Source organism: Hipposideros armiger, unplaced genomic scaffold (genome assembly GCF_001890085.2).
Source record: "Hipposideros armiger isolate ML-2016 unplaced genomic scaffold, ASM189008v1 scaffold_57, whole genome shotgun sequence".
Lineage (NCBI taxonomy): Eukaryota > Metazoa > Chordata > Mammalia > Chiroptera > Hipposideridae > Hipposideros > Hipposideros armiger.
The window spans coordinates 3,715,306-3,734,218 of NW_017731407.1; the positions used below are offsets into that span (position 1 = coordinate 3,715,306).

An 18,913-nucleotide genomic window follows, 5' to 3' on the forward strand; every position below is an offset into this window, starting at 1 on the left:
TAGACTGAAGAACAAAAGGACAGCAATTTGTCTGTTCCCCTTCCCCCAATTCCCCAATAAAAATCTTTAAAAAAAAAATAGTTTTGCCTTTTCCAGAATGTCATAGTTGGAATCACGACACTATTCTGTATAACACTACAGTGGATACAAGTCATTTTACATTTGTTAAAACCCATAAAATGCAGAGCACCAAGAGTGGATCATAGTGTAAACCATAAACTTTGGACGATAATGATCTGTCAATGTCGGTTCATCAATTGTAATAAATGTACCACTGTACTACAGGATGCTGATAGTGGAGGAGGTTGTACAGGAGGAGGTTGTGAGGACAGGGGGTATATGAGAATTCTCTCAACTTTCTGTTAAATTTTGCCTTTAAGTTAAAATTGCTCTAAAAACTAAAGTTCATTAATTTTTAAAAAATGAGTTGGGAAAGAAAAAAACACCACCACTCCTTTTAGGCCTATCTACAAGCACTCACCATTTTACTCCAACAATGCTCCTGTTAATTATCCACTACCTTTAACCACTGAATCAAACACCTTTTCTGATAAGCATCCTCCTAACCCTTACTTTGAAGAGATCACTGTAAAAACGCATGAAACAAAGGATAAGGTGCTAGGCAGAAATAACCTCCTGGCTGCCAAGAGACTTCATACAGTGGCAATGGCCAAGGTGACCTGACTTTTCCAGGGTCTGTAACTCCAATTCAAGTTAGTCAACTTTCAAGAGTTGACTGGACTCAATGTTGTCAATCAACTCTAACAAAGCTTACAATTGACAAACACAGAAAACACGACTTTTCTATTAATAACAAAAAATAAATGCCTGCATATATCTCTTTCCATCTTACTCTTCCCTGAGAGCCTGTTAAGTGGGAATCCAAACTAATCATAAGGTTGTGTAATAAAGAATACCAACTAATAGGGCCGGCCGAGTGGCGCGATGGTTAAGAACTCGCTTGGGATGCCAGAGGGCCCCGGTTCGGATCCCACATATGAGGGCCAGTGACACTGCCCTCCGCAGCTGAGATGCTGAACAGCTCAACCTGGAGCTGGGCTGCCATGAGTCGCCGGTGACGGCGTGGGCTGCAGTCCCTGTGGCAGTGGATTGCCATGCATGGGCTACCGTGTGTGGCCAGCAGCCAGCGTGAGCGGCCAGCAGCCGCAGTGAGCGGCCGTCCAGAAGCCGGCGACTGATCTGCCTCGCCAGAGAAGAGTGCAATGATGGTGCCAACTTGGGCCAGTGAAGCAACATCCTCCACAACTAGATTGAAGAACAAAACGACAGCAACTTGTCTGTTCCCCTTCCCCCAACTCCCCAGCACTGTTCCCATCCCCCCAATTCCCCAATAAAAAAATCTTAAAAAAAAAAAGAATACCAACTAATAAATTTCAAACAAATCATAAAAACAAAAAAACCCCACCATTTTACAATACCATTATAACAGAGTACTAATTGATTTGGATAAATATCATGGATATGAACACATATTATTACTTTTTGTAATAGTAAAATCTGGTGGAATCCACCGAAACCAAGTTCCAACTTATTTACATCATTAATAGGTCAACTGATATCATGTGCCCCCCGGATGTAAAATATCAGGAAATGATGACTTATGGAGTATTTCTGCCAAGAATGGTTAACCTGAATCTAATTATGAGGAAACAATCAGACAAACACATATTGAGACATATTATGCAAAACAACTTTCCTGGACTCGTAACAAATGTAATATCATAAAAGAAAAAAAAAAGTTTGGGGAACTGTTATAGATTAAAGAAGACTAAAGAGATATAACAATGAAATAAAATTCATTAAAATAAGCAGACATAAAGGACATATAGGAAAAATTGAGGATGTCTGAAGGTGAATACTATATTAATATTAAATTCATTATATTTGGCTATATAAGTTATTGTCCTTATTCTTAGTAAGTACATGATGAAGTATTTAAGACAGAAAAGATATGATCTCTGCAAGTCACAAACAATTCAGTAAAAATAACATATATATGTATGTATAAACACAAAAGGATAAACAAATGAGACAAAATGTAAAGAAAAGGATATATGGTTACTCAGTACACTATTCTTACAACTTTTCTGCACATTTTTCAACATAATTTGTAGGAGAGTTGCTTTTTGATCATGAAATCTCGACAAAAGGATGTAGATAATTCATATATTTAATGAAAACATACATGTAATTTTTTAAAAACTGTACCAGAAACAAATAGGTTTAATCCTTATACTTAAAAAAACCTACTCCCTTGAACTAAGATCATCACTGACAAGCTTACCCTTAATAAGAATCCATTTTCCATTTTCTGAGTCCATTGTGACCATGTCATTTAATGACATTAGCTACAATCCTATTATTTAAATATTTCAATAACACCAACCACATCACTGTCAGGACTTTCTAACCACAAAGCATCCATAATTTGTCAAATCTAACTTGAGATACTGTAGTTTAATTCTGTGAGAAAACACTCCACTTCTTCCCAAGTCTGGTTGATGAGATATTGTCACTGCTTGAGAAGAAACGTTTATTTTTGTCATTATACACCACGTTTAGTAATGTCTCAGCGGTATTCAGAAGAATGAATGAGAATTTGTCATACAATCAAGTAGGAAGAAGGGCACCCCAGTAAAAAGAAATATGAAAAGGAGACAGAAAACAGCACAGCAAATTAAAGGAATAAAAACAGTCTAGTACTGATAAAATACAAAATATTGGAGAACAAGTAAGATGGCGTTGTATGTTCATACTATTACAAAATAAGCCTTAATTTTTTGTCTCAACCTGCATGTCTCAAGCCATTGGGTCAAGAAATCAATTTAGTAGGGTCATGATCAGCACTTTTTTTTAACGAAGTGAAATAGAAGAGAACAGAACAGTAAGTAGAGTGCATCACAGGTAATAAGGATAAGTTTGTTTCATTAAACTTTTGTTTCTGTTATATGTCTATATATGTGTGCTGGGTCACAGATGTAAAATGTATTTCTTTTGGTGAATCATGGTCAAAATTAGGTTTGAAAGCTACTACTCTAGATAACAAAGACTCACAGAAAGGTTTCAAGAAAGTACAGTAAGATTTGTCTTTACAAGACTATGCTTGCAGTATTATAGGGTTTCAAACTGCTGGGAGTCTGAAATTCAATTACTTCAATTTCCTCACATGTAAAAGTGTTAGCTGTAATTATATTTGGAGTATGAGTATATATATATATATATATATATATACATTTCCTTTCAGATATATACATAATATACAAAAATTTAACAGTAGCTATCTACCTTTGGTAGTAAGAGAATGATTTTTTTTTCTTTGTATTTACCAACAGTCTCCAAATTTTCTAGAGTAAACATATTAATCATACGGACGGGGAAAAGTAATTTTTAAAAATTATATAGGAAACAAAATGTCCAACATACAGTCAAAAATCATCTACCATCCTAACAACCAAGAAAATCACTACTTGATGAGAAAAAGATAATCAAGAGGCTTCAAAACTGCTACAGATTAGATTTTGGAATTATCTAAGATTTTAAAATAGCCATTAAAAATTCTTTATGAATCAATTACAAATTCCCTTGAAATAGACAAAATAAAAAATAAACCCAAGCTAAAAACAGAAATTATAAAAAAAAAACAACCAAATGGAAATTATAGAATAGTAAAATAAGGGGGGGAAATACTTATTGGATGGATTCAATAGTAGAAATTACAAAGGACAGAATCCGTGATTTTAAGGAGAGATCAAAAGAATTTACCCAATCTGAAAAAGAGAGAGAAAACTGACTGAAAAGAAACTAACAAAGTCTCAAAGATCTACGGGACAATAACAAAAGATCCAACTCAACATCACTAGAGTCCCATAAAAAAAAAAAAAGAGAAGGAGGGCAAAGTTGAAGAGTATTCAAAAAACTAATGGCTCAAATTTTCCAAATGTGGAGCAAGACATAAACTTACAGATTCAAGTGAGTAAACCACCAACAGGTAAACCTGTTTGATACGATATGTCAAGAAATTACACCTTGACATATCATCATTACGCATCTGAAAACAAAGACAAAAAAAATAATCTTGAAAGCAACCACAAAGAAAGGGTGCATTACCTATGGGGGAACACTAATTTGAATGACAGCCGACTTTTCATCTGAAACCACAAAGATCAGAAGAAAGTAACAAAAAATTTTTCAAGTGCTGAAAGAAAAGAACTGTCAACCATGAATTCTGTTTCTAATAAAATTACCTTTCAAAAATGAAGGAGATATAAAGACATAAGCAGGCCAAGGAAAACTAAGGATACAAATTACTAGCATATAGTTCAAGGAAGTCTTCAAATGATAAAAGAAGGAATCTTGGAACATCAGGAAAAAAGAATGGGAAAAGCAAAAATATGTGTAAAAACAAGACTCAACAGACTACCGTACTCAAGAGTTTTTAAAATCATAGTTAATGGGTAAGATAAAAATTATCCAGGCCAAAAATAAATAAATAAAAGCTGTAGTTCTGCAAAATTAAGAAACCTCTGTACATCAAAAGGGCACTGCCAAAACAGTGAAAAGGCGATGGCATGGAATAAGAGAAAATATTTGCAAATATTTATCTAAAAAGGGATATCTAGAATTTACAAAAAAAACACAAACCCAAAAAACAAACTACTTCAACACAACAAAACCAAACTTGATTTGACCACCGCATTGTATTTCTGAACTGATGTTGAATAATATTGTATGTCAACTATAATTATATATACATATAGTAACAGGACGTGGAGTAGAGTGTGGGAATGGAGTCATTGGAATTGTAATAGATAAGTATGATATCGGGGGGGGGCAGTAGATGGGGGAGTGGGGTTGTTTCTGTGTGAAGGGTGAAAAGGATAACTATTGCATTGTTCTGTACACCTGAAACTAACAAAAAAAATTTTTTTTTAATTTTTAAAAAATGGGCAAAGAACTTAAACAGAAATTTCTCCAAAGAATATACACAAATTGCAAATAAGCATATGAAAAGATGCTCAACACCAGTATTCATCAGGGAAATGCAAATCAAAACTACAATGAGACACCATTTCACACCCATTAGGACAGCTATTATCAAAAAAATACACCCAGAATATAACAAAGTGATGATGAGAATGTAGAGCAATTGGGACCCTTATGCATTGCTAGTGGTAATGAAAAACAGTGTAGTCATTATCAAAAACAGTACAACAATTCCTCTAAAATTTAAACACAGAATTACCATATAATCCAGCAATTCCACTTCTAGGTATAGTTCCAAAAAGGCAGTGATTTGAATAGATATTGTACACTATGTTCAAGCAGCATTATTCACAATAGCCAAAAGGTGGAAGCAAAACAAATGTCAATTGATAAATAGATAAACAAAACATGGGATAAGGCTAGAATAGCCTTAAAAACAAAATTCCAACAAATGCTACAACACAAATGAACCTTGAAGACCTTATGCTAAGTGAAATAAGTCAGTCACAGAAAGACAAGTATATTGTATGATTCTACATATGAGGTAACTAGAGTAGTCCAATTCATAGACAGAAAGTAAAATGGTGGTTGCCAGGAGCAGGGAAAGAGAATGGTGAATTATTGTTTAAGGGGTATAGAGTTTCCTTTGGGAAAGATGGAAAAGTTCTAGAGATGGATGGTGGTTAACGGCTGCACAACAATGTGAATATACTTTATGTAAGAGAACCGTACACATAAAAATGGTTAAAATGGTAAATTTTATGCCACACATATTTTGCCACAATAAAAAAAAAAAAACACCAAACCATCTGATGAGCTGCTCAATGTATAGCACAGCAGTAATATTCAAGACAACGATATGTACAAAGTGGGAGGGGAAAGGAATTTAAATGGATTAATTTCCACACTTCACTCAGATGAAATGTTTATGCCAACAGACTGAGATAAATTACACATGTGTACTTTAATATCCAGAACAACCACTAAGGAAATTCTAAAGTGATACATATTATTTTTAAATTACAGATAAATCACGATGAAATCCTAAGAAATGTCCAAGTAACCCAGAGGAAGGCAAGAAAAGAGAAACAGAGAAATAAGAAACAGAACAAAAAGAAAACAAGTCAATTCCTAATATATCAATAATTACAAATATATGAAGCAAAAACTCAGAGCGGAAAGGAGAAACAGACGAATTTAAAATTATATTTAAGAACTTCAAGGCTCCCCTCTCAGAGACTCACAGAAATACTAAACAGAAAATCAGCAGAGATTGAAAAGTTCTAAACAACACTATCAATTAAAAGAATCTAATGGACATATTTATCGAAATTCCTTTAAAAAGAAAACAGTCAAATACCTTTTTTTAAAGTGTCCATGGAATACTCACCAAGACAGACCATATTCTAGGCCATAAAACAAATACGGAGTACAAACAAATTTAAAAGTATTAAAATCATAAGAGTATGTTTCCTGACCATACCAGAAATCAGTAACAGAAAGACAACTGGTTAATCTGAAAACAGTTGGAAATTAAACCACACACATCTATATAATCCATGGGTCAAAGAATAGGTTTCAAAGTAAAATTTAAAAAAGAAACAGGGCCAGCCAAGTGGTGCATTGGTTAAGAGTTGGCTTGGGGCACCAGCTCTGAGCAGCAGGGCCCTGGTTCGGATCCCACATTAGGGCCAGTGACACTGCGCCCTCCACAGCTAAGGTGGTGAACAACAGCTCGACCTGGAGCTGGGCTGCCGTGAGGCAATGGCGTAGGCTGCAATGGGGCTGGCCGGCAACCAGCGTGAGCTTTCATGATCTGCCGTGAGCGGCCGTCCAATGGCCGAGCAACTGCCTCACCCGGGAAGAGACCAATGATAATACCAACATGGGACTGTGAAGCGACATCATCTTCTACAACTAGACTGAAGAACAAAAGGACAGCAACTTGTCTGTTCTCCTTCCCCGATTCCCCAACACTGTTCCCCTCCGCCAATTCCCCAATAAAATCTTTAAAAAATAAGTAAAATAAATAAAATACAAAAAGAAACAGAATTGAATGAAAGTGAAAAAACAACATATCGAAAATGTGAGACCCAGCTAAAGCAGTGCCAAGAATTAAAAGTATAGCATTTAATTCTTATATTAGGAAATAATAAAGGTCTCAAATATAATATTAAATTCCTATCTCAAAAATTAAAAAATAGAAGCAAAATAAACCCAAAATAATCAGAATGGTAATAATAAAAATAAGAGCAAAAATCAATGAAACTGAACATAAAACCATAGAGAAAAATTAATTAAACAAAAACCTAATCCTTTGGGAAAAAAAATCAATAAAACTGATTAATCCTTAGCAAGACTGACAAAACAAAAAAGGAGAGAATATACAAATTACCATTATCAGCAATAAAAAATTACATCTGAATATTTTTCACCTGTTAAATGGGTTATTAAATAATACAAATTTATGCTCATAAATTAAACAAATTATAAGAAATGAATCAATTCCTCAAAAGCGACATACTAACAAAATTCAATTGAAATAAATATGCATAATCCTGTAACTATTAAAAATTAATTTGTAATTTAAAATCTTCAAAAAAAGAAATCCCAGGTTGAGATGTTGTTTCACTAGAGAAATCTACCAAATATTTAAAGAATACCAATAGTTCAAAAACTTCTCCAAAGAATAGACATATTTCGAACATGCCCTACCTCATACTACGAGGCCAGTATTACCCAAATACTAAAATGAGACAAAGATATCACAAAAAAGCTACACACCAATATCTCTCATGAACTTACACAAAAATCCTCAACATAACAGCAACCTGAATTCAGCAATGTTTTAAAAGCATTGTACACCATAACCAAGTAAGATTTATTTCAGGTATGCAAGGCTGGTTCAACAACAACAACAAAAAAAGTGTAATCTACCATATCAACAAGCTATAGAAAAAAAAATCAATTATATAAATTGACTTAGAAAAATAACTTGACAAAATCCAGTACCCATTCATGATCAAAACTCTCAGTAAATTAGGAGGTGAGGTGATCTACCTCACCTTGATAAAAAAGGATCTATCCACCCCCAAAAAAAGCTTACAGTTAACATCATACTTAATAGTGACATACTAGTAAAAGCTTTCCGCCTAAGACAAGAAACAAAGTAAGGATGTCTGCTCTCACCACTCTCATACAATATAATATTACAAGTTCTAGCCACTGCAGTAAGACAAGAAAAAGAAATTAAAAAATATACAGATTAGAAAGAAATAAAACTCTCTATATGCAGCTGACATAACGTCTATGTAAAAAAATCCCAAAGATCTGTAAAAAGCCTCTTAGAACTGAAGGTAAGTTAGCAAGGTCACAGGATACAAGACCAACATACAAAAATCAATAGCATTTCTATATATTAACAACAAACATGTAAAAACTGAAATGAAAAACATAATAACATTTACAAAATCATTCCAAAGAAAAAAAAATTAAGTATAAATTTAACAATAGGTGTACATAATTGATACACTAAAAATTATAAAATGCTGATTATAAAAATCAAAGAGGATCTAAATAAATGGAGACATATGTCATGTCAATATATTGGGTTGTCGGAAAAGTCATGACATATTTTTCCTACACTTTTCATTGCAAAAATGCATCATGACTTTTCCTACAACCCAACAATAAAGATGTCAACTTTCGCCAAACTGATCTATAGGTTTAATGCAATTCCTATAAAAATCTCAATTTTTGTAGACATGGACAAACTTGTTCTAAAATGTATACGTAAAGACACAAGTCTCAGAATAGCTAAAACCATATTGAAAAGTGAGAGGAATCACTCTACCCAACATTAAGGCTTACTACATAGCTACACTAATTAAGAGTGATATTAGCAGATGGCGAAATATAAATCAATGGAACACAATAGAGAACCGAGAAGTAAATTCATACATATGTGCCCAATTGATTTTTGACAAAAGTGCAAAAGCAATTCAATGGAAAAAGGATGTTTGCCTTTTCAACAAATGGTGTTGGAGCAATTGGATAACCATAGGCAAAAATATGAACCTCAATTTAAATTTCGTATCTTTTATAAAAATTAAATCAAAATGGATCATGGACTTAGAAGTGTAAGACAAAAAATTAAAACTTTTAGAAACAATATTAGGAAAATCTTTGAGACCTGCGCTAGGTGATAAGTTCTTAGACTTGTCTCCAAAAGCACAACCTACAAAAGAAAATATTAATTATTCACCCTCTTCAAAATTAAAAACTTGTGTTGTGAGAGACCCTGTTAAGAGGAGAAAAAGACAAGCTACAAAATGGGAAAAACATTTGCATACCACATATCAAACAAAGGACTCATATTTAGAATACATAAAGAACTCTCAAAACTCAACAATAAAAATCCTATTGGAAAATGGGCAAAAGAGATAAACAGACATTTCACCAAAGAGTATATACAGATAACAAAATAACACATGAAAAGATTTTCAACATCATCAGCCATTAGCAAAATGCAAATTAAAACCATATTGAGATATCACTAGACACCTATGAGAATAACTAAAATAAAAAATGGTGACAGTATCAAATGCTGGTGTGGATAGACAGTCAGGATCACTCTCATACATTGCTGCTGAGAATGAAAAAGGATACGGCCACTCTAGAAACCAGACTGGCAGTTTTTTTTATAAAACTGACCATGCAATCGCCACACAATCCAGCAATTGCACTCTTGGGCATTTACTTGACAGAAATGAAAATTTATGTTCACACAAAAACATAAACATAAATGTTCATAACAGCTTGTTTTCATAACAGCCAAAATGGAAATAACCCAAATATTCTCTAATGGCTAAACAAACTGTAGTGCATCCATACCATGGAATACTACTCAGCAAGGAAAACAAAGTATGGATACATGCAACAAATTGGATGAATCTTGAGGGAATTATGTTGAATAACAAATGCTAATCCTAAAAGGTTACATAGTATGTGATTGCAGTTATATAACCTTTTTGAAATGACAAAATGAAGAACATATAAGTGGTTGCCAGGAGTTAGAAATGGAAGAAGTAGAGAAGGGAGGTGAGTTTGGTTATAAAAAGGCAATACAAAGGATCCTGGTAGTAATGACACTGTTCTGTATCTTTACTATGGTGATGATTACACAAATCTACAGATAAGAATGAACAGTACTAAACGGACACCCTCCCCCCCACACACAAGTGTATGTAGAACTGGTGAAATCTGAGTAAGATAAGTGAACTTTATCAATGTCAATTTCCTGATTGTGATATCAGATGTTGCCACTGAGGAAAAATGGGTGAAGGGCACCTCTCTGTATTATTTCTTTCAATTAAATATGAATTGACAATTACCTCAAAATAATAAGTTTAATTTAAAAATCAGAGATAAATTAATGTCTAAATAAATAGACACGAGTGGTGGAGAGATATGGTTCTACTATTATATAATTTATTAACTGTGAACCAGTCCATTGGGTTATTTCTACAAAGTTTTAAAAGAGTTGAGGGGTATCTCTAGATCTTTCCCTTAGCTTAAGACAGATATACAAGAGAAAGGGAATTCAAAATTAATACTGAATGTTACAACAATGAGCACAGAGTGAGTACAGAAAATTGCTGAAGTAATGTCTCACCCATAGGATTTTCCATGGCTACCATCCATGGTCATGTGCAGAATCTTTTCACACCATAGTGCTCAGAGCATTTAAAAAACATTTTCCACCTTTCACACAAGTATAGCCAAAAGAGGAGATAAAAGTTACTAACTCATAAAGAAAAAAGGTAAAATATAAGGAAAGTTTTTTCTTTCATACAGTGAAAGATAGGAAATAAAAGAATCAGAACCCTGTTTCTCTAGTAGATGTGTGTTCAATTTGCTCCAAAATCATCCAAAGCCATTTTTAAAGATGCAGGGTTACCCAACGTATCAGTCAGCTTAGGCTACCATAACAAAATAGCACAGAACGGATGGCTTACACAACAGAAATTTATTTTCTCACAGTTCTGGAGGCTGAGTTCAGAATAACAGTGCCAGGAGAATTGGTTTTTAGTGGGGCCTCTCTCCTTGGTTTGCAGATGGCCACCTTCTCACTGTGAACTCACATGGCGTCTTCTCTGAGCACAGGCATTCCTTGTGTCTCTTCCTCTTCTTATAAGAATACCAGTTCTGTTGGATTATGGACCCACCCATATGACCTCTTTTAACTCTTATTACCTCCTTAATGTAATTAAAGGCCCTATCTCCATCATCACATTGAGGGTTAGGGTTTTAACCTATGAATTCTGGGAGGCTTACAATTCATTCCATTAACACCCAGTGACTAGACAGCTCTGAGGTATATTAAGTTTTATATGGGTACACACGTGTGTATTAAATGTACTGGAAAGGGGTCATAGCAAAGGAAAAAACATAGTTTTGACATCAGAATTCCCAGTCTATCACTCAAGTTTTCTAAACAATAAAAATGTGGATAATATCTATTCCCACCGTACAGTTGTGAGAATCCATGTAAAGTACCTAGCATATGGTAAATGATAAGTCAATACTGGGCCTCTGCCTTTCAAACCTCTTCCTCCAAAATAATTATAAATATCACTCAAATCTAAACATATCTGAAAAATTATGAGAGCTGGATTCTGTCCAGTTCTACCACGACCTAGCTATGAGATCTTAATTAAGGAAGGCACTCTGAGTAGGCTTCTGCACCTAGGCAATGAGAGCTTCCCCTATCACTAAAATACTATGTATCTGTGCATATCACTCTTATGAGTATAATACCAAACACCAATGCTATAAAAGCTAATCAAATTTTCTATAAATTTTCAGTAAAAAAGGATTATGGTATGAAATTTCAATATCATTCTTCCAACTATCCTCTAATTTGAAAAACATTTCTGTACAGTGTGTAGATTAATTTTATCATCTTATTTCTATACCATTAATGCCTCATCTTCCAACTAAAGTGTATATTCTTTTCTTTTTGCCCCCATAATGTTCATTGTTTTACTCACAAAAATCACACAATCACTGAAACACCTAAAATCATACTCCAAATCCTGTTGCGATATGATTAGACAAATTGAAAAGTTAATCAGTAAATTATGAGAACTATTTTTAACATAGCCCACAACTGAAATGTATTGTAGGCCATTTCAAAATAATACATCTACCCTCCATACACTTGCATATTCAAACAATGAGTCATAACCAACATCCACACTCAATATCTTTGGTTTAAAATTAAGATAATGGTGGTAAGAAGCAAAATCTATTGTGGGGATATTTGAATCATTTAATGAAAGACAATTTACCACCCTGAGCCTAAGGGAAGAACCTGTAAGTACTTGCCCTTTCTCCCACCTCCTCCTTCATCACTAGTGTTCCACTATTATCTGATATTACATGTAAAGGAATACATGAGGCAGGCTTTAACTCTGATGCCCCCAAGAAATCTCACCTTCAGTATTAAATCCCTTGTACAGTCTCTTCCATACTAAATCTGGTCATATGATTAGCATTGGCCACTGGAACATTATCACACATGAAGAACAGTGGCTTGATAAATGTTGACAGAGAGGGTGTCCTCTTGGAATGCTCCCCTTTGGAACCCAGCTGCCATGCTATGAAGAAGCTAAAGCTTAATGAGGTACAGAAGCTATGGGAGAGAGGGGAAGGTATGAGGGAGAGAAAGGTGGAGGAGAGGGGGAGAGAGGGAGGGGGGAATAGGGAGGGAGGGAGGGAGGGAGGGAGGGAGGGAGGGAGGGAGGCAGAGCGAGAGAGATGTCCAGCTATCCCCCAGCTGTTTGAGCCATCCCAGCTGAGACACAAGACTTATGAGTTAAGAAGCTGTCTTGAATGTTATAGCAAAGATATGACAAATAGAACAGTCCTCATCAAGCCCTACCCACATTTTAGAATCAAGAGCAAATACATATTATTTTAGCAATTAAGTTTTGGAGTGAAGCAACACATAAAACAACACATGTAAACCTAAAATTAGAACAGTACCTGTTAGGTAGTAAGCAACCAAGAAATGTCAGCAGTAATAATTGTTATTGTTAATAATCATTACAAGTCCCCTCTACCCCAAAGGTATCGTTTTGGGTATTTGAGCTGCTCTTAAAGGTTCGCTCTTATTTCCCTAATGGCCAGTAAAGAGATAAATCCCAAACAACCTAAAGCCTCCTCTTCTCTTCCCTTTCTTCTTCCTAATTTACTGATATCCTTTTTCTTTTTGTCTGTCAATGTTTACCTGGTTCTCAAAGATCCAGACCAATTCTAGCCTTTGGCTATGTTCTGTAGTCTCAGTAACTGCAGGGACCTCCTTCAACCTCCCTCCAGACCACAGGTAAATAATTAAGAATTCAGTAGGACAGACTCTTCACTAGGGTCAAAAGTTCATACTTGTTTAACTCATAATTCTTTGTTACCTGATAGAATCATTAGGCAAAGCGCATAGGAACCAATAACCTCTTGTTCAGAAAATAAGCTAAGCAGCAGGGAACACATACACACTACTTTTCCTCAGACTTTACTGATCTTAATTATGTAAATTTCTTATTATTTTAACCCCCATGACCCTTTGCTCACACTTCACTCACAATATTTTAATCTAACCTGAATCATAATAATTGGTTTACCTAATAGTCTACTAGATCTAAAACTCTTTTGGAAGAGAGACTCATTGAGAAAAGGGGCATCTTACTCATTGTTGTAATCCCTTAAATTAAGTATCTATTACATTGCTTTACTACTCATACAAATAGGGTACAAAATCTGGGTCCTGGTCAGCAACCACTCTGTCCATAACTAATTTTTGCAATTCTCACCCCCGTTTTTATAAAGAAATTATGACTCACCCATAGTTATAATGTAAACAGTGACAAAGTTATTGAACACTACATGTCCTAACATTAACTTTAACAATTATTTGACTTAATTAAGAATGATTTCATTTTTGTAGAAACAGTAAGATGGTTTTTAAGGGGAAAAATGGTATTATTTATTGGGTCGTCAGGAAAGTCATGACGTATTTGTCTATGCTTTTCAATGCAAAAAAAGCTTCATGACTTTCCTGACGACCCAATAGATTTCCTTATTTCTTTTCCCTTCAAGTTTCAGGCTTGGAAGCCTGCATATTACGTACAGGGTAAAATCTAGACCAGATGCCAAGCAAATAATACCAAAGGTTAAAGCAAAATGGAGAACTCAGAATTCACCTGAAAAGGGCAACCACTACTCAGCACGAGCAATCTACTCTCAAGCAGTAACAGCAAACTGTGATTTCTCAAGTGATGCTAGAAATGGAGACTTATTAAATGTGAGTTTTCCAAATTTTAAATGGTGGCAACTATTTACTACATGTTCCAAATACACTAAGAGCAAGCAATATATATATCTATGAGTTGGATTCAGCCCAAGGGCCTCCCCCTCCACTGCAGGCTCATAGTTTAAAAAAAAAAAAAACCAAAAAAAAACAAAACAAAAAAACTATATAGATAAAACTGAAGGTGAAGTCAGGGAACAATACTCCTTCACTATCACCCCTCACCTCTACAGAAGAGAGAAAGAAATATCAAGAACCATGAAAAGCAGCTCCATAAAATTACAGGGAGTAATCAGTGACAAACTCCTTTAATTTAACTTTCTCTGTCTTGAAAAAGAAACCTGTTAGCAGTTTTAGATACAGAACCTTTTGTAGCATAAAAATATATGGAGAGAATTTTTTTTCTTTTTAAAATTTGTTTCCTCAAAACTTGCAAAAAGGAAAATATTCAAATAAATGCAATATTAATAGTTAAAATTATACCAACTTTTCTGGCCTTAACCAAACTAATGAAAATGAGCAATAATAAACGAGACTAATGATTCACCATGCACACAGAAAAACAAGGTACAAAATACTAGTAGCATTAATACATTTGCACTAGTCGATCTACACATTGTCACTTGACTCTCTTTGACTCTCTTGTGATCAACAGCACCAAACTAGCTGAATACAAGGTTAAACTCAATGACCAGGGAGCCCTAGCCTAACAAACTACTGTGGATTCAATCCTGTTACCCGAACATCCTTAATATCACACTATCAATAACTAAGACGACCAGTCACTAGTAATCAAATATTAATTTAATCCAAAAACATTTCTTCAGTACTTTCATGAAAGGGTTAACATTATTCAACCAAGTCATTAAGACCTTTTCCTCATTTAAAACTAGGAATTTATAGAAAACACTTGAATTTTATCTCTAAACCTGCTGCACTTGATGGAAGCCTTTATGAAGTTAAAAATTTTAATATAATTAATCATTGTAGATAGGCCTTTGGAGTACAAAACAGACACAGAGAGCTATTTGAAGCTATTCTCTAAAATAGCTAATTAGTAGACAATTTAATGACAATAAAGTTATATTATTATTATTTGGGGAGACTATTTAGTGAACACTTATTATGTGCCAGGCACTGTACTGAATTTGTTCAGGGTTCTCATTAAACCTTAAAAACAACCATATGAGGAAGGTACCATTATTATCCCCATTTTACAGATGGGGACACTGACCTTTCCAAGATCACACAGTAAGTGGTAGTCAGGATTCCAACCCAAATCTTGTCTAACTTCAGAATTTGCATGCTTAACCACTACACTGTATTGCCTCCAGTGACTCTGGGTTGATGTCTAAGATAAAGAGGGAAATTTGTACTTCTCAGTGGGAAATTTAAAAAACATACTAGAAATGGGGGATGCTTTTTAGAAATAGAACAAATCTCATACATAGTCACACAAATATTTTTATTCTCAAATACATACAATAATGAAAATCTCACACAATAAACTCACAAACACAATTTTCTTATGTACTTATTCAGGTTTATTACAAAATATTTAATGGGAATGCTCTGTATTTTCTGCTCAATTTTGCTGTGAATCTAAAATTGCTCTACGAAATAAATTCTATTTGTAAAAAAAATTAAAACTGCAATATACTAAATATGCCTAATTGAAAGAATATAGTCTTTCAATATGAAAAGTTGTACTTTATTTATTGTAACTATAGTGCCGAGTATGTAGTGGGTACTTTATATTTAACTGATTTTTTTCAAAAAGGTTTGAAGGTATGTAAACAGTGTGTAAAATTTGAATTCTTAACACTCTCAGAACACCTTCAAAAAGTCTGCAAAACACAGATCTGACATAGTTGGAATACAATTAGATAAAGAAAATTGGACTTGTTTTGAACATAAAGGGAAGCAACACCCCTATACCATGACTGACATAAGACTAACCTTTACTTTTCTACCTAAGTATCAAAAGATGTAGCTTTAAGTCAAAATGAGTTAGTATTACAGAATCTTTTCCTAATTCGTTTTTAAAGTTCTTTCTAAATACTCCAAAGCAGCTTATCAAAAAAAAAAAAATTTTTTTAAATACCTTCAAATGTCCAGAGTAACTGTCAGCATATTCCCCAAGGTTGTAGAAATTCTAAAGGTCTATTAGGACAGAGGCGAGAGAGCTATACAAGTTGTGCCTACTATCACCATTTCCCATCAACATTTTCTTCTCATCAAGGTCCACCTTTATATGTTAACACATACCTAAGTTCAATTATGAAGATAACAAAAGGAAGGTACTAACTTGATATAGAAAAGTCATTTGTTCTATATATTCTGCAGACTGTAAAAATTAATTTAGAAATAAAATACTGTATTGGTCACCGGCAAAAAGTGTTGAAGGGAAACACACTATTAATTTTGTTTTACTTCAATGTTGTACTTACAAAGTATCAACTATAACAGAATGGCACTAATATTAATAAATGGGGATTCAATGGCACAAGTTACAGATACTGTTGGAGCACTGGCCCTTAATCACACCTGTAATTCATAAGAACTCCTGTCCTTTCTCACGGACACAGGTTTTCGTAAGTGATCCAAAAACTTTTGCATCACTATGCTTTTCAACAGGCAGAAGTTAGGATTTGCTGTGGAACAAAAACAAAGCATTCTGGCCAAGGCGTGTTTCAAATGATATCAGTACAACACTCATTCAAATACTACTTGTATTCAAAGCTTCTAATTAATCACCCAGCTTCAACAGGGCACACACCAGTTAGTACTATAAGACTACGACTGCCTTGGTAGCTGCCAGCTCAGCTGAATCCCAGGACGCCACCTCAATTGAGCAGGGGTAGAACCACATCCGGTTGTCACCTGATCCACATTTTCCCATGCTTCCCATCTTAAAAACTTTACATCTTCCCAGAGGACGCCAGGGAATGTGCCCGGAGGGAAGATAAGTGATCAAATTAAATCCCTATGCGTAAAACCTGAAGCTTCAAAACTTTTCACAACAAATTAGGAGTATGCCCCCCCCCCGCCCCCGAACAGCGGTCCGGACTTACTGGTTAGTTGGAGGAGCGGTCAGCGGGATGGCCACCTCTTCCTCCTCGTATTCTGGTCCATCCAGAGAGTCGCCTTCGTCCACTGTTCCCAGGCCCGCGCCCAAAGGGGGCAATTGAGGAGGAGGCGGCAGAGGAGGGAATCCGCCGCCTGCCCCGAAGTTCTCAGCAGGCAACGAAGTGGTCCCTTTGGTGAGAGCCATCTCCCCACCAGGTCCGGCGGCTGCAGCACCGGCCACGCCAGCAGCAGCACCTCCCCCTGACAGCCCGGCTCCCCCCAGTGTCCCCGCCACAGACCCGGCTCCTAGGAACCCTGACCCCAAAGCAGCTCCGCTCCCCACAGTGCCTGCCACTCCGGCCTCCGCCAGCCCAGGATAGGGGGCGGCTGCCACTGGCAGAGCCGCGGGTATCTTCACCCGACACACTGCCGGATAGGCACTCGAGCCCGCGGCCGCGCCGCCTCCTGCTGCCCCGGCGGTCACCGGCCCGCCCTCCTCGCTGCCGGCCTCGGCCGCCATCATGTTGAAGTCCGCTCTACTCTGCCCTACCCGGCCCGCCCGGGAGCCCCGGGGGCCACCAGGCCGGGGCTCCGAGCCGCCCCACCCAGACGCGGCCCCCCTTCAGCTCCCCAGGCGGAGGAAACAACAACAAAAGGAGAGAGTCGCCGCCGCGCCCCCTCCTCGGGCCACAGCCCAGGCTCCCGAGCTGCCCGGGTTACGGGAAGCGAAGTGGGCAAAAAACCCAACGCCTGCACAAACGCCGCCCAAACCTTCACCTATACACCCACACTCACGCATATACATGCACAGAAGCGAAAAACTTCCTGGCTGCGCTAAAGAGGAAGGGAAGCACAGGGGAAGCGGCTGGGCAGCTGCCGCTCCTTGGGCCACCGCCGCTGCCGCCGCCACCGCTTCACCACCCCAGTTCCGGCCACCCCCACCGCAGCCACCGCCGGTGCCGCTGCTGGGGCTGGGGCCACTGCAGCCGCTTCATCCTCCACCGGGCTGGAGATGGGAGGGGTGGGGAGAAAAGAGGAAGGGGGGCGGGGTAGCGGGGAAACGGACTGAACTGCTCCCAACCTGGAGCTCTCAGTGAAATAGCCGAGAGAGAAAGGAAGGCGGAGCACGGGAGGAGGAGCGGAGGGAAGGAAGGGCGGGGAGGGAGGAGGGAGAGGGTGCCTCTGCGCAGGCGCCTTCCGGGAGCGGGAGGGGAATGGGCCTGGAGGGAGGAAAAGGAAGAGTAGGGAGGGAAGGAAGCGGCGGGGACGCGCGGTGCGCGGTCGCGCTCGCCGTCCCGCTCCGGTTCGAGCGCGTGGCGGCGCGGCCGCTTCTTGCATCCGTGTCGCCGGCGGCGCGCGCCTGTCTCGCTGGGTTTTGTTTGATGGGCGGGTCGGGGGAGAGAAGGGAAGGACTAGGTATCAGCAAGCTGCCGCTCGGCTCCGTGAAAACAGGAGAGAGGAGAAGGGTAAGGA

At 37.2% G+C, this 18,913-nt stretch overlaps 1 protein-coding gene across 1 annotated transcript in view; it reads right to left on the reverse strand.

The window, feature by feature from the left end:
- Positions 1-18,578, reverse strand: part of RASA1 (RAS p21 protein activator 1) — a 115,027-nt gene extending 96,449 nt beyond the window's left edge. The window contains exon 1 of the mRNA XM_019641112.1: positions 17,446-18,578. Coding sequence (XP_019496657.1) covers positions 17,446-17,963 — 518 coding nt within the window. The 5' untranslated portion in view covers positions 17,964-18,578. The remainder of the gene's footprint in view (positions 1-17,445) is intronic.
- Between the last annotated feature and the right edge of the window lie 335 nt (positions 18,579-18,913).